Source organism: Ursus arctos, unplaced genomic scaffold (genome assembly GCF_023065955.2).
Source record: "Ursus arctos isolate Adak ecotype North America unplaced genomic scaffold, UrsArc2.0 scaffold_8, whole genome shotgun sequence".
In the NCBI taxonomy this organism is placed as follows: Eukaryota; Metazoa; Chordata; class Mammalia; order Carnivora; family Ursidae; genus Ursus; species Ursus arctos.
In genome coordinates, this window is record NW_026623100.1 from 27874399 (window position 1) to 27898189 (window position 23791).

General features: G+C 36.9%; 1 protein-coding gene across 9 annotated transcripts in view; it reads right to left on the bottom strand.

Annotated features, from left to right (window-relative positions):
- The window catches only part of USP34 (ubiquitin specific peptidase 34), a 239393-nt gene that overhangs the window by 157579 nt on the left and 58023 nt on the right, over nucleotides 1-23791 (bottom strand). For all 9 annotated transcript variants that reach the window (XM_026485129.4, XM_044377919.3, XM_048222672.2 and 6 more), the window contains exons 6-8: nucleotides 13654-13721; nucleotides 10533-10725; nucleotides 9451-9512 (exon numbers count right to left, since the gene is read on the bottom strand). In XM_026485129.4, the coding sequence (XP_026340914.1) occupies nucleotides 9451-9512; nucleotides 10533-10725; nucleotides 13654-13721 (323 nt within the window). The remainder of the gene's footprint in view (nucleotides 1-9450; nucleotides 9513-10532; nucleotides 10726-13653; nucleotides 13722-23791) is intronic.

A 23791-nucleotide genomic window follows, 5' to 3' on the forward strand; every position in this document is an offset into this window, starting at 1 on the left:
TCCCTTTTCCAGTCCCCACGACCACACTCTTCAGTGATCTGCTTTATTAGTTTTCGTTTTCTACAATTTCATGTGTAAAAAAAGATATACTACGTAATTTTTTTAATCTGGATTCCTTCACTCAGCATAAGATTTCTCTATTTTGTTTCATTTAGCAATATCCCATTGGTTTATTTTAGGTTCCAACAATTATGAATAAAGCTGCTTTATATAAACATCTGTGTGCAGGTTTTTGTGTAGATGTTAGTTTTCAACTTCTCTGGGTAAATATCAGGGAGTACAACTGCGAGATCTATGGTAAGAGTACGCTGAGTTTTGTTGAGACTGCCAAAATGCCTTCCAAAGTGGAATGCACGCCCACCAGCAATAGATGAGAGTTCTTGTTACTCCACATCCTTCTCCGCATTTAGTGTTCTCAGTATTCTGAATTTTGACTATTCTAATAGATGTGCAGTGGAATCTTACTGATGTTTTAATTTGCATTTCCCTGATGAAAGAGGATATAGGGCATCTTCTCAGGCGCTTATCATCTGTGTATCTTCTAGGGCAAGACGGCAGAGAAAATCTTTGGCATACTTTTTAATCAGATTGTTCACGTACTTACTGTTAAATTTCAAGACTCTCTGTATATTTTGGATAACAGTCCTTCATCAGACGCATCTTTCACAAATATTTTCCCCCTCTCCCTGCCTGTGGCTATCGTCTCATTCTCTTGACATTACCTTTCGCAGAGCACAAGTTTCTAATTTTAATGAACTCCAGCTTATCAATTCTTTCTTTAATGGATAATGGTGTTGTATCTAAAAGGTCATTAGGTCATCTAGGTTTTCTCCTATCTGCTAGGAGTTCTATTGTTCTGCATTTTATGTGTATGATATATTTTCAATTTTTATGAAGTGTACAGAGGTCTGTGTCTAGATTCTTTCTTCTGCATGTGGTTGTCCAATTGTTTCAATATCATTTGTTGAAAAGACTAATCTTTGCTTCATGTTATTGCCTTTGCTCCTCTATAAGGATTAACTAACTATATTTACATGGTCTATTTCTGAGCTCTCTATTCTGTTCCATTGATCTATGTCATCAATTCCACATTGTCTTGATTACTGCAATTGTATAGTATGTCTTAATTTCAGTCAGTTAAGCATCTGACTTCAGCTCAGGTCATGACCTCAGGCTCCTGGGATCAAGCCCCACTTTGGGCTCCCCACTCAGCAAGGAGTCTGCTTGTCCCTCTGCCCCTCTCTGCTCATGCTCTCAAATATTTTTTAAAATAATAAATTTCAAATTTCAATGCTGATATATAGAAAAGCAAGTGAGTTTTCATTAACTTTGTATCGTGTAACCTTGCTGTCCTTTTTCACTAGGTTCCATGAGTCTGTCAATTCTTTCAGGTTTTCTATATAGATGATCATGTCATCTCCAATCAAAGACCAATTTCTTCCTTCCCAACCGGTGTAACTTTTATTTCCTTCCCTTGCCTTACTGCATTAGGCAGGATTCCAGTACAATGTTGAAAGACATGATGAGAGGTAACACACTTTCCTTGTTCCTGATCAGAAAACCTTTGAGATTCTATTAATATGATGTTACCTGTAGGTTCTTTATCAAGTTGAGGAAGTTCCTCTCTATTCCTAATTTACTGAGAGTTTTTATCTTAAGTGTTCGAGTTTGCCAAATGTTTTCTTCTTTATCTATTCATATGATCATGTGATTTTTCGTCCTTAACCTGTTGATGTGATAGATTACATGAATTGAACCAGACGTGTATACCTGAGATAAAACTCACTTGGTTGTAGCATATAGTTCTTTTTATACATTGCTGGATTTCATTTGCTTATATTTTATAAAGATTTTTGCATCTATGTTCATGAGACATCCTGGTCTATGGTTTTCTTACGTGTCTTTATCTGGTTTTGGTATTAGGGTAACTTCCTTAAATTTCTTTTTAAATATTATGTAGAATTCACCAGTGAACACCTATGGACCTGATGCTTTCTGTTTTACAAAGTCAGTAATTTGGGGAGGGGGGAGGCAGGAGAGAGAGAATCTTAAGCAGGCATGGAGTCCAATACAGGGCTTGATCTCACAACCATGAGATCATGACCTGAGTCGAAATCAAGAGTTGGACGCTCAGCCAACTGAGCCACCCAGGCGCCCAGCAAAGTCAGTAATTCTTGATTCAATTTCTTTGATACAGGCTTCTTCAGATTGCCTATTTCTTTTTTTTTTTTTTTTAAGATTTTATTTATTTATTTGACAGAGAGAGAGACAGCCAGCAAGAGAGGGAACACAAGCAGAGGCGTGGGAGAGGAAGAAGCAGGCTCCCAGCAGAGGAGCCTGATGCGGGGCTCAATCCCAGGACCTTGGGATCACGCCCTGAGCCGAAGACAGGCGCTTAACAACTGAGCCACCCAGGTGCCCCAAGATCGCCTATTTCTTTAAAAACATTTTTAAATGGCTATTTAATGAAAAAAGTAGTGATAGATATATTCTGAGTGGAAGAAAATAGGTTTCAAAATAGGACTTGCCATGAGAGCTCCCATATCTTCCCACCCACATGAATTACACATAGAAAAACTGAAAAGATGAAATAATTTGTTGTTTATACATATAAGAATTTTAAAAGCCATTTAAGGGACGCCTGGGTGACTCAGTTGGTTAAGCGTCTGCCTTTGGCTCAAGTCATGATCCCAGAGTCCTGTGACCAAGTCCCGCATCGGGCTCCTTGCTCAGTGGGGAGACTGCTTCTCCCTCTGCCGGCTGCTCCCCCTGCTTGTGTGCTCTCTCTCTCCCTGACAAATAAATAAATAAAATCTTAAAAAAAAAAAAAAAGCCATTTAAAAGTCTAAAGCAGAAAAAAAAAATGCTATGAATTAGATATATGGGCCTCAAAAGGTAACAGATTAAAATAAACTATTGATGTCCCCCCCACATGCACGTTATCTCTAAAATAAATAAATAAAATCTTTTTAAAAAAATGGGGCACATGCGTGGCTCAGACAGTTAAGCATCCGACTCTTGATTTTGGCTCAGGTCATGATCTCAGAGTCATGGGATCAAGCCCTGTGTCAGGCTCTGTGCTCAGCACAGAGTCTGCTTGTCCCTCCTGCTCCTCCCCTTGCTTGCTTACCCAATCTCTAAAATAAATAAAATCCTAAAAAAACTACTGATATATTTTACCTATTCCTGGATAGCCCTACAAAAGCTATGATCCATGAGTCAATTCTCCGACCTACATAAGATACAGAAAGACAATTCAACAACTAATTATAAAAAATAAACCTCATTCTTTCAGTACCTTCAAGGTATTATAAGGAGACCCACGGACTTTCCTAGTAATTCAGAACTGTAACTATAACTTAGCCAAATATAAAACTGAACAACATTATCAATCACAACTATTCAGGGCTCTGGAAACATACATCTAAGTGGACTCCCAGAAGGAGTGGGCAGAGCAAAAAAAAACAAAAACAAAACAAAAAACACCCTACACAAATTATGGCCAAAATGTTCCACTTTGATAAGAAAAAAAAAGTTCATCTACACATACAGAAATCACAACAAATTCAAACTAAGATAGATATACACAAGGAGATACACAGCTAGACTCATCATTAAACTGTTAAAAGCCAAAGGTGAAGAGCAAAATCTTAAAATCAGAAAGAGAAAATGAAATGTGTGTACAAGGGAACCACAGTAAGTTTAACAGCTGATTTCTTGTCAGAAACAAAGGAACAGAGATATACTAGAACAATATTTCCATATTTTACTAAAATTCCATTATTATTAATTTGAAGTAAAGACTAAGCAACTAAGATGCATTCTATAACCTACAATGTAGTCACTAAGAAAATAATTTTTCAAGTATTAAAAAAAAATCAATGGAATTAAAATGGCATATTAGGATAAAAGCAGTAAAGGAGAAACAGAAAAACAAAAAAGGCAGCATATAGAAAACCAATAACAAAATAGCAGACATAAACCCAAATACAGAATGACATTAAGAGTATATGGATTAAATACGCCAATCAAAAGGCAGAGAGGAGGGCGCCTGGCTGGTTCAGACAGTAGAGCGCACAACTCTTGATCTCAGGGTTCTGAGCTCAAGCCCCACACTGGGCATGCAGCCTACTTAAAAAAAAAAAAAAAAAAAAGGCAGAAATTATAGGATTGGGGGGGGGTTGGTTTTTAAATCCAACTATATGCTGCTTCCAAAAGAGAGACTTAAAAATTAATTAATTAATTAATTAAAGACAAGCTTTAGGTCCAAAAACACAAACAGGCTGAAAGTAAGAGAATGGGGAAAAAAATAAGAATGGAACGATATACCATGAAAACAATAAAGTTGCAGTGGCTATATTAACATCACACAAAATAAACTTTAAGCCAAAAAATGTTTCCAAGAGACAAAATGGGACATATTATACTGATAAAAGGATGAAATTATCATGAACATATAACAACTATAAACATATACGGACCTAAAAAAAAGTCCCAAAATACATGAAACAAAAAGCAAAAGAACTGAAGGGAGAAAAAGACAATACAGCCAATTCTTGCTACTCTCTGTGGCAGTTATACTATATAGAGCCACTGCACTAAATTAGCTAATACTGAACCCTTGAATCCTTTTTCAAATTATTCTCACCTGCTGCTTTAATGGGTAAGAAGAACATATCATTAGCATCACCTGCATGGGTTCTCTTTAGAAGCATGACTCAGTACAAGAATGTGACTTGCCATCTGCCTTTGACTGGAAGACTTCAAGTTTGATTAAATGCAAATCTTACACGGTCTACGTACACAATTTGGTCTACTACCCATATGCAAAACTTATTTAAAGACATGCATTTCACAGAACTAAAATTTATCTTGAAGCTCCCATTTCAGTAAGGGTAAGGCAAGGGAGGTTTCCCCCTTCTGTAAAAATGCCATCAGAGACCATGACATACAACATTTTATTAAGTTTCAAGTGTACAACAATGATCAATATCTGTATATATTATGAAATGATCACCACACTAACTCTAGTTAACATCCATTGCCATGCAGTTACAAAAAAATTTCTTCCTTGTGATAAGAACCTTTAAGATCTAATCTCTTAGCAACTCCCAAATACGCAGTCCAGTATTACTAACTATAGTTGACATGCTATACGTTACAACCCCAACTTATTTTTTAACTGGAAGTTTATACCTTTTGAGCCCTTTTACCCATTTCACTCCCTCCCCACCCCTGCTTGTAGTAACAGTCACTACAAGCTTGGATTTATTGTTTTTCAAGCCCACATATGAGTTCCTACAGTATCTGTCTTTCTCTGTGTGACTTATCTCACTTACTGTCATGTCCTCAAGGTCCATCCATGTTGTCATGAATGCAAGATTTCATTCTTTCTTTATGGTTGAACAGTATCCCATTATATACACGCACACATACACACATAAATACACACAACTGAAGTGAAATAAAGACAATATGGTCAATTTTGTTGCTCATGACAGTTCTATAAAGTTGCTGCACCAAATTAGCTAATACTAAACACTTTCATCTTAAGTCCTATAAACAACTTTTTCTCTTACAAAATGAGGTTCAGTAGTGTTCAGGTGACATGCCTGAGACTGTCCCACTAACCTAGAGTTGGGATTCACTTTCTACTCAGATGGCCTCAGAACTGGAGCTTCTTGCACTACAGTTCATTGACTGCTACTATTTCCATCCTCTGGCCGCCTCTGTACAGCGCTAAGACAAGAAGGCAGAGCATCACCCTGTTTGACTTCAACTGGGAATGTGTATGTTGAGAGACTCCAATTTTTTACTGTTCTGTGCATGTACACAAAGCAGTTCAAGTATTGATTTGGGGGTGAGAAATAAATTGCAGCAAACAGGCAAATTCACAAACACAGAATCCACCAAATGAGGATTAAATGGAATTGGAGACTTCAATAACCCACTCTCAACAGAACTAGGCAGAAAATCAAGAATACAGAAGACAAACAATACGACAAACTCATTAGACCTAACAGACATCTATATACAACACTCCATACAATAGCAAAAAAAAAAAAAATTTTAAACAGATGCTTTTTTTTTTTTTTTTTTTTGGAAGCGCAAGAGTCCACTGAGGCATGTTATTTGCACATATGTATTACATCCCTAGAAAAAGAACGCCAGTGTTTTCCCTCCTGGGTGTTTTCATCTTGCTTTTACATGGTCCACGATGCCAGCTGAAGTTGTCAGTACAATGAAACCAAATTGGTGGGACAGGAGCAGGTTATTCTGCCATTTTTCTAGATCTCTGACATGTATATCAAATCTGGAGCTGATCACTCTACACTTGTTTAACCTGCTTGTAAGGTTCAAAACAACTTTCCCAGCTCTGTGCTTATCAATGATTTCAAATTCACCAATGTAAACACGCTTCATCATCACAGTTAGAAACCAGAAGATGACTTTGGAGCATGGCCTAATTAGAACCTGCCTCTCTTTTTGGCATTGTTAATATTCCTGAGAGCAACTGCCAGAACATTCATGTGCATCATTACGGTAGCACAGAAAGATGGGAGAAAAGCGAAATAGTCTTCTTAAGCACCCATGAGCATTCTGTAGTACAGATCTGTAGTACAGATCTTATGCTAGTACATAAAAAAGACAATTTAATTAAAAACTGGGCCAAAAAATGCATAAACAATTCAACAAAAGCAAAACACAAAATTGAATGGCATGTAACCATATAAAAAGATGCTCAACATCATTAATTAGGGAAATGCAAATTAAAGCCATAATGAAATACTACTTTATGCCCACTGGCATAGCTATAATCAAAAACACAGATAATAACAAGTCCTGCTGAGAAAGGGAAGAAATTGGATCCCTCAATACATTACTAGTAGGAATGTAAAATGATGCAGCTATGTTGGAAAACATTTTGATGATTTTTTTTTAACAAGTGAGACATAAAATGAGCATACAAACCAGCAATTATACTCCTATTTACCAAGAGAAATGAAACGTATTTCCATGAAAAGGTACACAAATATTTAAAGGACCATTATACAGGGGACGCCCGGGTCCTTGTCAGTTGAGTGTCCAACTCTTGATTTCAGCTCAGGTCATGATGTCAGGGTCAAAAGATCGAGCCTCACCTCAGGCTCTATGCTCAGTGAGGAGTCTGCCCGAGACACTCTCCCTCTCCCTCTGCTCTCCCTCTCCTCCCACCCCCCCCCCGCCCCCGCTCACATGCGGGCACAAGCTCTCTCTGAACTAAATAAATCCTTAAAATAATAAAATAAAGGAGCATTATTCATACCAACCAAAGAGTGGAAATAATCAAAATAGCCAACAACTGGTAAATGGAAAAACAGAATGCTGTATCTACATAATGTCATACTATTCTGCAATAAGAAGGAATGAAGAACTATTTCACCCCACAACATAAATGAGCCTCAAAAAGAATAGTATCATGAAAGAATAAATGAAAAAGATGACTCTCATAATTCCATCCATATGAAATGTCCGAAATGGGTAAATCTATAGAAAGAAAGTATATTAGTGGGACTAAGACTAGGAACTGACTACAAATTGACAAAGGGGATCTTTCGGGAGTGATGGCAATGTTCTAAAACTGGATTGCGATGATTTTCACATAACCCTGTCAATTTCCTAAAATTCACTATAAAAACATGAATTTTATGATAGTTACAGTACCTATACCTTAATAAAATTGCTAAAAAGGAGAGACACAATTCATAGGCTGTAACAATATTTATCACATTTTTTCTATTTGTTCCAATATTCTCACATTGTAAGAACTCTTCTCTTCTCAATTTGAACTACCTCTACCCACTATTCCTCAAAATTTTGACTCTCCTCCCTCTTTTCTTTATCATGTCTTTAGAATACATATTCCTTATACTTTTTTTATTTTTTTTATTTTTTTTATTTTTTTATTTTTTTTAAAGATTTTATTATTTGACAGAGACAGCCAGCGAGAGAGGGAACACAGGCAGGGGGAGTGGGAGAGGAAGAAGCAGGCTCCCAGCAGAAGAGCCTGATGTGGGGCTCGATCCCAGAACGCCGGGATCACGCCCTGAGCCGAAGGCAGATGCTTAACGGCTGCGCCACCCAGGCGCCCCCCTTATACTTTTTTTAAAGATTTTATTTATTTTTGAGAGAAAGAGAGAGAGCGAGAGCACGTTGGGGGGGGGGGGGGGCAGATGGAGAAGCAGACTCCCCGCTGAGCAGGGAGCCTGATGCAGGACCTGATCCCAGGACCCTGAGATCATGACCTGAGCAGAAGGCAGACGCTTAACCGACTGAGCCACCCAGGCAGCCTATACCTGTTTTCTTTTTTTTTTTTTTTAATGGAATTCCTTCTTACTTTCTATGCACTGTGTCAGCAAAATAAAGACCTAGCTAGCCTGGACATGTGAAGTTACTGTACTGATATTCCAAGATTTTTTTTTTGGCAGAGGTGGGGGGTGATTACTGCACTGCCAAATTTAACATTCTCTTAGGCAGTCTTAGGGAGGAGGCAGCACTAAAGGATTAAAAGGGAAATCCAGAGCTGTAGTTTTACATACTGGATATAGTCTATGTAATATAGTACAGTGGGAAATAGCACTCCTAGTATGACCCAGAATTTATAAAGCTATGACCAATTCCAGGCAACATCTTTTAAGAGGATAATCAACAAAGAACGTTGGCAGAGATGAAAGAACGGTCTGGTAATACATCTAAACACCCTAACATATTTTGGAAGAATAAGAACTCGTTAGCCCGGAGAAGAAAAAGAGTAAAGAGACACCATCTTTGGCTTTCAAATTCATGAAGAGTTGGGTTCAACTGAGATTAACTCCATAAGGCAGAACTAAAATCAATGCACAAAAGTTAAGAGTAAAGCAAAATATGACTCATTCATATAATTATGAATTTTCTAACACCTTGAAACTATACAACTCTGTTCAAGCAAAAGATATTACTAACCAAATGAGATTTAAAAATGGATTTCTATACTGGACAAGCACCTAAATGGAATACTGGAATAAATAAATACTGAAAAGCCCTAAGCTATAACAACTACTTCTTTCTAAACATGAACATCATTAACTTGGTTTTCCCCCATAAAATGTGTTGAATGAGGTCTTCACATTATCGGCATCAAGTGTGCTTTCTGAAAACTATCAATACCATATTCTTTACTACTAAATTTTCCCGTATGAATAGTACCCTTCTGCATTTTGTGACACTAATACTACGTGTTGGTATACCTTTTAAAAAACAAATGTTTCAACACACTGTTCTGAAAGCTTATTCAAGACTATACAAATGAAGCCACAAGGCAAAGAAGGCCTAGCAAACACTTCAAACCTAATAGTCACAATTATTATTTACCATATAAGCAGCTGCACAATAAAATGAGATACTTATGTATAAATTAATGTTCTTACTTACGTTTCTGTGTCTGATACCAAGGATTCATTATTGCATACATCATTGAAGGTGTGAAGTTGATTCTATAATTAGAGAAAAGAAATTAAAGGGTTTTTTTTTTTTAACAAATTTTTTCTGATATGTTACCAACTGTCAAGAAACATGGTTTGATATATATATAAAATCAATAACCAGATGAAAATTATAAAACGTAAGACAGACAATGAGATTCACACACACACTTACCAATTAGTCTGGTTATTTCCTTTATCATGTTAAAATAAATAATTTCATCCTACCAGTAATACTCACGCTTTATTCCACTAAGTACATGAGGAAAAAAACAAGAAAACAAAGCTAAATAAGGGGAAAATAAAAAAATCTAATGCAAGCAAGTGGTACTCACTACAGACATAAAATTTAAGGAAAGACTTCCTCAATAAATTCATTTAAGATGTACTTTAGAAAAATGTCAAGTATTTTCAATATTTACAAAGTCCAATACCTGGGTAAAATCTAGTTACTTCAAGAATAAAACACACTACAAAAACAGGGAAGAACTACAAAGGAGTAAACTTCCAGAAGACCTTGGTATACTAGAAAAAGCATATCCATTCTAAAGGATTCAGCTAACTACTTGGTTCTAGCAAATTGCCACTATGCAAGAATACAGACTCATGGATACCAGGTCTTCCTCCCCATCTCATCCCCAAGACAGTAATATATATTTCTATTTAAAATATTATTTGCAGGGCTTCTGGGTGGCTCAGTCGGTTAAACACGTCTGCCTTAGACTCAGGTCATGATCCCAGGGTCCTGGGATCGAGACCCACATCAGGGCCCCTGCTCAATGGAGAACCTGCTTCCCCCTCTGCCCCTTCCCCGATTCGTGCTCTTTCTCTCTCTCTCTCTCAAAATAAATGAATTTTTAAAAATCTTTAAAATAAATAAATAAGGAAAATACTGAAATTATTTATCAGGACCATACAAAGTAACACATGTAAAATACTTACCACAATGCCTCACATAAGTGTTCCAGGTATGATGATGATGATGACAGTGTAGAAGGCAAATAAAAAATGACTCAAATAAATATAGCTTACCGTTATCTGACTTAGTCCAGCCAATCTCATAGTCAAAGTCGGTGACATGAAGTACTTAAATGCAAGATCTAGGCTTTCTTTATCAAAGCATAATGTTGTATCCAGTGGTTCTTTCACTGTACTCCACATTAAGTCAGCCATGTTTCGAGCCGCACTCTGTCTTAACTCCTGATCAGAGAGCTTGCATAAATACCTTAAACGATTCAGAAATAAAACATAAAAACTTGCAAAATATTCCTAAAGATCCTTCAATAATTCAATAATATTTGTTTGCTCCACACCTCCAAAATGTTTAGTAAAGTAGAACCTGACATCCTAGGATTGAAATTCACAATTTAAATTATTTCTAGTGATGCTTCAAAGATTGTGACCTGACGTACTGTGCCCTTTGCTGAGCCCAACTTGAATCAGAAACTGCCAAGAGCCAAGTCATTTAACATTGGATTCTGCACCTCCAGTGAAGCTTTTTATTCTCATACCTGTCATGAATACAGCTCCTGCTGCTTTCATATGTAACAGTACAGCTACTCCCCACACAGCCAAAACTCTTTAAAATGTGCATATCTTAAAAATTAGTCTTATTTGGCTTCCAAACATCACAAACCACTGGCTTTCCTCAGGTCCTGTCTATTCTATTTGGTTAGTTCTTCCTCCTCTATCCAACCTTTCAACATTAGTAATCCTTGAGGTTTGTAATGGATTGGAAAATGGCCCCAAACTACTCCTATCACTTTACACAGAGGTCTCTGCAATACAACTTTGCCACTCTTCCTATCAAGAGGTGTCATCTATTTCTCTATTCCTTTGAATCTGAGCTTTGCCATGAAAGTTGCTTTGACCAATGGAACAATAAAAGATGTGACATAAACAGCTTAAAAAGCCTTTGAGGTTGCCCTTTCTTGATGGGAACTCTTCCATCACCAAGAAAAGGAACCCAGGTTAGGCTGCTGGATAAAGGAGACACGGCTGATGCCTCAACTAACATCTAGCCAACTGCAAGATGAATAGGAACTCGCCTCCGCTTCCAGTAACAATCAGCCTGTCAACCAGAGGATATATGAGTAAGGTGCTACCCTTAGAGCATGCAGTTCCAGCCAAGTCAGCACAGAACAAAGGAACTAGTCAGACCAAGAACTGTGAGAAATAATAAATGGCTATAAATTTTAAGTCACTAAGATTTAGCAGTTGTTTTCTTACACAGCAAAAGCGAACTGATACAAAGGCTTCTATCCTCAACACACTTGTATTCACTTTCTAGATTCTCTCCCCAGATAACCTCTCATTCACTTCCATGAGGTGTTTAATAATTGCTGTCCTTATGCTGATAACTCAATTAATGATACTGCTCTTAATTATATCTTATATTCCCAATTCACCAGTGCCACTTAAATGTCCCACAGGCATCTCAAAATTAAGTCTGGAAGCTTCTCCCAGTCTTTCACATCTCAGTTAATGCTACAACACAAAAGGGAAACTGAGGTGGAGGACTTAAGTGATGCTTACCCCCTTTAAAACCCAGAATCACCAGTCTTGTCCGTTTTATTTTCACTTACATCAATTCAATTTTCAAAATCACCATAAACAATCCTCGTACCAGTAACCATCATACCATCATTCCTTTCCAGGACTACTACACTAACCTCTCAGTTGTCTCCCAGCTTCTACTCCAACAATCCTACAATTTATGATCCATTTAAAAGCCAAAGTGATCTTCTAAAAATCATCATGACTCACCACTGAAAACCATTCAATAGATTCCCTTTGCTAAAATTAAATCCAAACTCTTCATACTGGCTTTAGGGTCCTGAATAACCTGTCCTTGCTTATCCAACCTCGTATCATAATTAGTCCCCCTTACACATTATATTCCACAACAGTCTGCTTCTACTTTCTTTAATATCATATTCTTTACAACATCACAGCTTACATCCTATGTTCCTTCTACCTGGAATATGTTCTTCCAACTATCATCTGATTAGCTGATTCATGATCTTCAGATGCCACCTCTCAGAAAGATCTCCTATTCTCCCCTCTATCACATTACTTACTTGCATAGGATTCATCACTGATTCTTTTCATGATACATTCTCCAAAAACTCAAATATAATGGGAAAACAGGCACTCAAATATTTGCAAATGAGTGAGAAAAAGTATAAAGAACTCATAAAAATTACCAAAAACTACAATCTTAGAACTCAACAGTTCATACTCCAACTCTAATCAATACAATTCTTTCTCCATACTCTTAGGTTTCCTTCTTAAACTGAGACTTAAACTCCAATGTCACCTCCTCCTTCTCAATTAGGCCTTTTATAACCCCGTATTTAAAATTGTGACCTACCCTCTAAAATTGTCAATTCACCTTTGCTGCAACTTTTCTCTGTAATATTCATGACTTTCTGATAAACTGTATCATCTACTTATTTGATACAGAGACTGCACAAAAAGAGAAATCCTTTCTTCTCTGCTATATCCCCAATGCCTAGTACATAGTATTTAGCATATCTTTGTTGACTGCATACAGAACACCACGTAACCACTGTTAACTCTTTATAAATTCATGAAAAAGAGGAAAAACAAAAAAAGGTCTAGGAGAATCTGGCTGGCTCAGTTGGTGGAGCATGCAACTCTTGATCTAGGAAGGGGTTTTAAGTTTGAGCCCATTGCTGGGTGTAGGTACTACTTAAAAATTAAAAAACCGGGGTGCCTGGGTTGCTCAGTCATTAAGCAACTGCCTTCGGCTCAGGTCATGATGCCTGGGATCGAGCTCTCCTGGGATCGAGCCCCACATCAGGCTCCCTGCTCAGCAGGAAGCCTGCTTCTTCCTCTCCCACTCCCCCGCTTGTGTTCCCTCTCTCTCTCTAATAAATAAAATCTTTTTAAAAATAAATAAATAAAATCTTTAAAAAAGAAAAAAGGTCCACCACAAATTGCTTAAAAGTAAACATTAAATATGAGCCTGCATGAGCATAAAAAATATTATACACTAAACTGTTTATTAAAATTCTCTCTAGAAGATATGAGTACAAGAGACTTTCCAACAACATAATTCTACACTATGTTATGAACTATTTAAATGTATTACATTGTTAATCAAGGGGAAAAGATTTTATAAACTTACCTAATAACATAGGTTCTAAAAGGGATAATGTGCTGCATGACAGCAGGGATATGTAGCCATATTCTAATCTATAAAGAAACATAAATATAACATTAATGTGTAATGATTATTTGAAATACAAGTCACTGTAACTATAAACAAGAACATTTAATATTTTGTTGGTTTTAAAACTACATACATTTTACATATTTTTAAAAGGATAAACTAAAAAACATGATTACACACATATCAAGTAAGTAACCTATATACATTTTTGAAACATACATAAAATCAATCTAAAGAGTATTACCGCCTTGCTGAAAAGGGACTACTACCTACCTATCCAGGTAATAGCATCTTACTACATGATACTCCATACCTCTTTGTATGACAGCACCACAAATAACATAGCAGTAAATTAGCTTTATAAGACATCTTAGTTTTTAATACAAAATCCCATCCTTTCTTCTAAAAAATACCAAATTACCTGTGATTTCTAGTCATTTCAATATCCATCTAAGGAAACATTTTATAGATTACAATATCAACAATTTACTGAATTAAACTTACTGTAAGTACCGCAATCTAAAATATAGTAAGTTATAATTTTTTCTCCATGATACTCCAAGCCATTTCAAAATATGCTTACTTTATAGTTTTATTCTCATAATTAATGGCTTAAGTATCAGATAAGAATAAAAATCCTAAGCAAATTATCAAACAACAAGCTATAATACTAAGCCTTACCAAAAGCAAGGGACACAACTTAAAAATAAATTTGGAAATAAAGAATGTATGGTTCCACTCTAATGAAATATACCTATGTAAGTTTTATAGCAAACACTATACTAATGGTTTAATGTTAAAACTTCTCCTTCTAAGACTAGGAATAAAACAAGAACACCTTTAATTCTAATTGATCAGAAAGTCCTAGACAGTATAAAATAAAAGTCGTTAACACTAAAAATGAAGCATTAAAACCAGTATTACTTAACAAAGTAGCAGAAAAAATTTTTTTAAATTCCATTTGTAATTGCAGCAAAAGTAAGAAATACCTAGGAATAAACTTAATCAAGGAGGTGAAAGACCTGTACTCTGAAAACTATGAAACACTGATGAAAGAAACTGAAGAGGACACAAAAAAGATTCCATTTTCATGGATTGGAAGAATGAATTAATACCACTGAAATGGCCATAAGCAATCTACAGATCCAATGCAATCCCTATCCAAATACTAACAGCATTTTTCACAGAACTAGAACAAATAATTCTAAGATTTGTATGGAACCACAGAAGACCCCAAATAGCCATAAAAATAAGAAAAGGAAAGCTGGAGGCATCACAATTCCAGACTTCAAGTTATATTACAGAGCTCTAGTAATCAAAACAATATAGTACTGGCACAAAAACAGATATACAGATCAATGGAAGAGAACAGAGAATCCAGAATTGAACCCTGAATATATATATGGTCAAATAGTCCACAACAAAACCAGCAAGGACATATGAGGAAAAAAGAAGTCTCTTCAATAAATGGTGTTTTGACAACTGGACAGCTACATGCAGAAGAATGACACCGGGCCACTTTCTCTCACCATACACAAAAATAAATTCAAAATGGATTTAAGATCTAAATGTGAGATCTAAAGCCATAAAACTCCTCAAAAAAACATAGGCAGTAATCTCTTGAACATCATCCCACAACATTTTTCTAGATGTTTCTTCAGGAAAAAAAAAAAAAAAAGCAAAAATAATCTATTCTGATTACACCAAAATAAGAAGCTTTTACACAGTGAAGGAAATAATCAACAAAACTAAAAGGCAACCTACTGAATGGAAGGAGAAATTTGCAAATGACATACCTGACAAAGGGTTAATATCCAAAATATGTAATTTATACAACACAAAAAATAATCTGATTAAAAATGGGCAGAGGGTCCAAACAGACATTTTTCCAAAGAAGACATACAGATGGCCAACAGACACATGAAAAGACACTCAACATCACTAAAAATCATCAGGGAAATGCAAATCAAAACCACAATGAGTTATCACCTTATACTTGTCAGAATGACAAGAATCAAAGAGATCAATTAAGGGTGCCTGGGTGGCTCAGTCAGTTAGGCATCTGCCTTTGGCTCAGTTCATGTTTAGGGTCCTGGGATCGAGCCCCATGACAGGTTCCTTGCTCAGTGGGGAGCCTGCTTCTCCCTTTCCCCCCTGCTTGCACTCTCTCTCTCTCTCAAATAAAATCTTAAATTAAAAAAAAAATTAAGTGTTGGTAGGGTGTGGAAAAAATGAAACCTCATGCATGATGGTGAGAACATAAACTGGTGCAGCCACTGTGGAAAGCAGTATGGAGGTTCCTCAAAAAATTAATTATATACACATATACACGCATATAATAATAAAATATTATTCAGCCATAAAAAAGAATGGTATCTTTCCATAAGCAACAACATGAATGGGCCTACACAGTATTATGCTAAGTGACATAAGACAGAGGAAGAAAAATACCTTATGATTTCACTTACACATGGAATCTAAATATCAAAACAAACCAACTAATAGAAAACAGAAACAGACCCATAAATACAGAGAACTGGTGGTTGCCAAAGGGGAGGGGTGTGGGGTAATGGACAAAATGGGATAAGAGGAGTAGGAAATACAAACTTTCACTTATGGAATAAGTCACAAAGATAAAAAGTACAGCATAGGAAATATGGTCAATCATATTATAATGGGATTGTATCAACGGTGACAGATGGTAGCTACACTTGTGAGCATAGCATAACATATGGACTTGTCAAAGGACTCTGTTATACACCTCAAAATAATGTAACATTGTATGTCAACTATATTGCAATTAAAAACATTATTACTCTGAGAAAACATGATTATGTGAGCAGAAAATCCAAAATACCTTTCATATAAATGTTTCTAGAATTAACTGGTTTGGCAGAACTGGTGCTTATGAGGTTAATATGAATAATACGCACGCATATACATGTACATACACAAACTATATTATATATGCACATATTTTATTTATTACTAGGAACAAATAATAAATTTTCAAAAATATTCTCCCAAAGGGGTGCCTGAGTGGTTCAGTCAGTTAAGCGTCTGCCTTCAGCTCAGGTTGAGATCCTGGGGTCCTGGGATTGAGCCCCACATCAGGCTCCCTGCTGAGCAGGGTGCAGAGCCTGCCTATCCCTCTCCCTCTGACCCTCCTCCCTGCTCTTTCATTCTCTCTCTCCCACAAATAAATGAATCAAATCTTTAAAAAAATGTTCTCAGGGTGCTTGGGTGGCTCAGTTGGTTAAGCGCCCGCCTTTGGTCCTGGAATCGAGTCCCACGTTGGGCTCCCTGCTCCCTGTTGGGGAGTCTGCCTCTTCCCTCTGCCTCTCCCCCTCCTCACTCTTTCTCAAATAAATAAAATCTTTAAAAAAAAAAAAGTTCTCCTTAGAACAGTTCCAAAAAATGTTATGTCTATGAGAAATCTAATAAAGACATGTAACACCTTGGAGGAGGCTGAGAAGACAGCAGCTCTCCTAGTTGCACAGATACAACTAGATAACACGTCCGTGAAAACCCAGAAAACCGAAACACCTCCAGAACAAACTCACAAGTAACGATAGGGAAGAGACCACATCAAAGTAGGTAAGAAGGGAAAAGATGTGGTCTGGGAGCCAATGGCATTAGGGAGGGAGCCAGTGGCACAAAGAAAGGCAAAATAAAACTGGCTTTCAACATTTGCCTTTGAAAGTGAGAGCTCATAAAACCAGGAGAACTTGAAGTCTGGAATTTTATTTTTTTAGAGCGCGAGCAGAGGCGAGGGGCAGAGGGAGAGGAAGAGAGAGAATCCTAAGCAGGCTCCAGACCCAGTTAGACATGCCTGAAAGAGAACTTAAAATAATGATCATGAAGATACCAACTGGACTTGAGTTAACAGTGGAGGACATCACTGAAACCCTTAACACAAGAGATTAAAAAGAACCAATCAGAGATCAAGAACACAACACATGAAATTTCAAATACACTTGGTGGAAAAAATAGCAGGCTAGAGGAAGCGTAGGGATGAATTAATAACCCAGAAGACAGAGTAATGGAAAGAAACCAAGCTGAGTAAAGCAGAAGAAAGAATTGTGCAAGCTGAGAATGGACTTAGGGAACTCAGTGACTCCATCAAGCATAACAACATTTGAATTGTAGGGATCTCAGAAGAATATAGAGATGGGGCCAGAAAATTTATTTGAAGAAATAATAGCTGCAAACTTCCCTAATCTGGGAAAGGAAATAGATATCCAGATACAGGAGGCACAGAGATCACCCCAAATTCCATGCAAGGAGCTCGACACCAAAACACACAGTAATTAAAACGGCAAAAACTAGCAATAAAGAAAAAAAATTTAAAGCAGGAAGAGGAGACAGTTACAAACAAGGGAAACCTGTAAGGCTATGAGCGTATTTTTCAGCAGAAACTCTGCAGACCAGAAGGAGGGGTCAGGACATATTCAAAGTGTTCAAAGGGAAAAATCTGCAGCCAATAATACTCTATCTAGGCAAGGGCATCATTCAGAATACAATAGATAAAGAGTTTCTCAAACAAAAACTGAAGGAGTTCATGACCATTAAACCAGACCTACAAGAAATATTAAAGGGGACTCTTGGAATAAAAAGTAAAGACCATAAGTGAGTATGAAAAATAAAAGCAGGGGAGCATAGGTGGCTCAGTCAGTTGGGTGTCTGCCTTTGGCTCAGGTCATGATCCCAGGGGTCCTAGGACTGAGCCCCACATCAGGCTCCTATACAGTGGACAGTCTGCTTCTCACTCTGCCCCTCCCCCCACTCATGCTCTTTCTGTCAAATAAAATCTTAAAAAAAAAAAAAAAAAAAGGATGTAAAATATGACACCATATACCTAAAACGTTGAGGGAAGGGTAAAGAAGGGATTTAACTTAAGCAGAAACTAATAATATAACATATTTTAATTATAATGGAATCTAAAATTTAAAAAAGTAAAACCATTAAAATAAACTTAAGGGGCACCTGGGTGGCTCCTTTGATTGGCTGTTCGACTCTTGGTTTCAACTGAGGTCATGATCTCATGGGTCGTGGGATCAAGCCCCACACCTGGCTCCTCACTCAGTGGACAGTCTGCTTGAGGATTCTTTCCCTCTGCCCCTCCCCCCACTTGTGCTCAACTGCTCTATTTCACTAAATAAAACCTTAAAAAATAAACTTAAATGACCATCAACTTGATACAGACTGCTATATGCATAAGATGTTATATACAAACCTAATGGCAACCGCAAGTCAGAAACCAATAATAAATACGCAAACAATAAAGTGAAAGGAATGCAACTATATTACTAGAGCCAACAAACCATGAAAGAGCACAAGCGAAGAAAGAATCAGAAAAAAAACTATAGAAACAATCACAAGTAATAAAATGGAAATAAATACATATCAATAAGTACTTTGAACGTAAATGGATTAAACACCCCAATCAAAGACACAGAGTGATGGAATGGATAATAAAGCAAGACCCATCTAGAATGCTGCCTACAACAGACTCAGTACACACTGAAAGACATGTGTAGACTGAAAGTGAGAGGATGGAGGGGCGCCTGGGTGGCTGAGCATCTGTCTCTTGATTTTAGCTCAGAACAATCTCGGGGTGATGGGATTGAGCCCCACATCCAGCTCAGCACGGAGTCTGCTTGCCCCTCTCCCTTTGCTCCTTCCCCATTCGCATTCATTAAATAAATTAAATAAATAAATAATTAAAAAGTGAGGGAATGGAGAAACATTTGTCATGCAAATGGTTATCTAAAGAAAGCCGAGATAGCAATATTTGTATCAGAAAACAGTAAGACTTTAAAACAAAGATTGTAACAAGAGACAAAGAAAGATACACGAGAATAATGAGACAATCCAACAAGAAGATATAATTTTAAATATTTATGCACCCAATATGGGAGCACCCAAATACATAAAAGAGTTATTAAAACTAAAAGGAAACAGTCAACAGAAACATAATAGTAGTAGGGAACTTTAACACTCCACTTACATCAATGGACAGATCATGCAAACAGAAAATCAACAAGCAAACAGTGGCTTTGAATGACACACTGGACATGGATTTAACAGACGTATTCAGAACATTCCACCGTAAAACAGAATGCACATTCTTTTCAAGTGCACATGGAACATCTTCCAATATACTTACTAGGCCAAAAACCAAATCTCAACAAATTCAAAACAATCGAAGTCATATTACACATCTTTTCTAATCACAATGCTATAAAGCTAGAAATCAACCACAAGAAAAACTCTGGAAAGAACATAAATACATGGAGGTTAAATAACATGCTACTAAATAATGAATGGGGGTGCCTGGGTAGCTCCATCGGTTAATTGTCTGCCTTTGGCTCATGTCATGATCCTGGGATCAAGCCCCACACTGGGTTCCCTGCTCAGTGGGGAGCCTGCTTCTCCCTTTCCCACTGCTGCTCCCCCTGCTTGCGCATGTGCTCTGTGTCAATAAATAAATAAAATCTTTAAAATAAATAATCAATGGGGAAAAAAAATCACAAAAGAAATAAAAAATTACACAGAAACAAATGAAAATGAAAACACAAAAGTCCAAAATCTTGAGGATACGGCAAAAGAGAAGTATATAGGGGCACCTGGCTGGCTCAGTCAGTGAAGCATGCAACTGTTTATTTCAGGACTGTGGTTTCAAACCCCATTTTGAGTGAAGCAATTACTTAAAAACAGAAGCTTAAGGGCCACCTGGGTGGCTCAGTTAAGCATCTGCCTTCAGCTCAGGTTGTGATCCCAGGGTCCTGGGATTGAGCCCCACATTGCGCTCCCTCCTCTGCACGGAGCCTGCTTCTCTCTCCTGCTCCCCCTGCTTGTGTTCTTTCTGTCAAATAAATAATCTTCAAAAAAATATATTTAAAAAGAGGAAAGCATTGAGCCTACCTCAAGAAGTATGAACAATCTCAAATAAACAACCTAACTTTACACCTAAAGGAGCTAGAAAAAGAAGAAACAAAACCCAAACCCAGGAAAAGAAAGGAAATAATAAAGATCAGAGCAGACATAAATGATACATGAACTAAAAAGAAACAAAAGAACAGAGGAAACCAGGAGGTGGTTCATTGAGAAGGTGAACAAAAGTGATAAACCTCTAGCACTAATCCTTAAAGAAGAGAGAGAGAGGGAGAGAGAAAGGACCTAAAGAAACAAAATCGCTACACCAAAGAAATACAATTTTAGAACATTATGAAAACCTATATGCCAGCAAATCAGACAGCTTAGAACAAATGGATAAATTCCAAGAAACATATAACCTACCAAAACTAAAGCAGGAATAAATAGAAAATCTGAATAGACCAATTACCAATAATGAAGTTGAATCTGTAATCAAAAACTCCCAAAAATACAAGTCCATGACCAGATGGCTTCACAGATATTTCTACCAACCATTTAAAGAAGAATTAATACCTATTCTTCTCAAACTATTCCACAAACAGAAGAGGAAGGAACTTCTAAATTCATTCTAGGACACCAGTATCACCTTGAAATAAAAAACTGATAAAGACACCATAATAAAAGAAAACTAGAGGCCAATAGCTCTTACGAATATGGATGCAAAAATCCCCAACAATATTATTAGCAAACCAAATCCAACAAAACATTAAAAAAAAAAAAATCATACACCACCAATCAAGTGGCATTTATTCCCAGGATGCAAGATGGCTCAATATTCGCCAATCAGTATGACACATCACATAAACAAGAGAAAGGATAAAAACCATATGATCATTTCAATAAGTGCAGAAATAGCATGTGACAAAGTACAACATCCATTCATTGTAAAAACTCTCAAAACAAAGTAGGTCTAGACGGAACACATCTCAACATAATAAAGGCCTTATATGAAAAACCCACAGCCAACATCAGACTTAGTGGTGAAAAACTTGAGAGCTTTTCCCCTAAGGTCAGGAATAAGACAAGAAGTCCACTCTTAACCACTTTTAATCAAGATGCTAGTAGAAGTCCTAGCCACAGCAATCAGACAAGAAAAAGGAAAAAAAGGTATCAAAATCAGTAAGGAGGAAATAAAATTTTCACTATTTGCAGATGACATGATACTATATACATAGTACCTTAAAGACTCCACCAGAACACTAGAACTGATAAATGAATCCAAGAAAATTAAAATACACAAAATCAATGTACAGAAATCCACCCACTGCATTTCTGTACGCTAATAATGAAGCAACAGAAAGAGAAATTAAGAAAAACAACCCCATTTACAATTGCACCAAAAATAATAAAATATCTAGGAATACACTTAAACAAGGAGGTGAAAGACCTACACTCTGAAACTTCTATAAAGCAATTCAAGACAATGCAAAGAAACAGAAAGATATTCCACACTCGGGTTTGAAGAATAAATATTGTTAAAATGTCCATACTACCCAAAGCAATCTACACATTTAATGCAATCCCTATGCAAATACCAACAGCATTTTTCACAGAACTAGAACAAACAACCCTAAAATCTGTATGGAACCACAGAAGACCTCAAATAGCCAAAGCAATCTTGAAAAAGAAAAACAAATCTGGAAGTGAAACAATTCCAGGTAATACAACTTCAAGCTGTATTACCAATCAGTAGTAATCAAAACAGTATGGTACTGGGGGGCACCTGGGTGGCTCAGTTGGTTGAGCATCTGCTTGGTTTCCACTTGGGTCATGATCTCTGATGGACCCACGTCAGGCTCCACGCTCAGCGCAGAGTCTGCTTGGGATTCTCTATCTCCTTCTCCCTCGGCCCCTCCCTCACTCATGTGCTCTAAAATAGATAAATAAATAAAACTTTAAAAAACAAAAAACAGTACAGACACAATAGTATGGACACAAAAACAGACACATAAATCAATGGAATAGAACACAAAGTCCAGAAACAAACCCACAATTATATTGTCAATTAATCTTTCACAAAGAAGGAATGAAGATACAATGGGGAAAAAGACAGTCTCTTCAACAAATGGTGTTGGGAAAACTGGACAGATACATGCAAAACAATGAAACTGGACTACTTTCTTACATCATACACAAAAAATAAACTCAAAGTGGATTAAAGACCTAAATGTAAGACCTGAAATCATAAAAATCCTAGAAGAGAGCACAGGCAGTAATTTCTCTGACATGAGCCATAGCAACGTTTTTCTAGATATATCTCCTGAGGCAAAGGAAACCAAAGCAAAAATAACTACTGGAACTACATCAAAATAAAAAGTCTCTGCACAGCAAAGGAAACAATCAATAAAACTAAAAGGCAACCTACCAAGTGGGAGAAGATGCTTGCAAATGATATATCTGATAAAGGGTTAGTATCCAAAATATATAAAGAACTTATATAATTCAACACACATACACACAAAAAATAATCCAATTAAAAATGGGCAGAAGACATGAACAGACGTTTCTCCAAAGACAACATACAGATGGCCAACACACATGAAAAGATGCTCAACACCACTCTTCATCAGGGAAACAAAACTACAGTGAGATTTCACCTCACACCTATCAAAATGGCTAAAATCAAAAACACAAGAAACAATTGTTGGTGAGGATGCAACTGTAGGTGGGAATGCAAACTGGTACAGCTACTGGGGAAGACAGTATGGAGATTCCTCAACAAATTAAAGATAGAAGTAGATACCCTAGGATCCAATAATCACACTACTGGCTATTTACCCAAAGAAAAGGAAAACACTAATTCAGAAGGATATATGCACCCCTATGTTTATTGCAGCATTACTTACAATAGCCGAACTACGGAAGCAGCCCAAGTGCCCACTGACAAATGAATGGATCAAGATGTGGCACATATAGAATAGAATATTACTCAGCCATAAAAAAGAATGACATTTTGCCATTTTCAATGACATGGATAGAGCTAGAGAGTATAATGCTAAGCTAAATAAAACAGAGAAAGACAAATACCACATGATCTCACTCATATGTGGAATTCAAGAAACCAGTGAGCAAAAAGGGAAAAAAAAGACAAAAGCAGAGACTCTTAACTAGAGAGATCTGATGTTTATCAGAAGGGAGGGGGGTGGGGGGATGA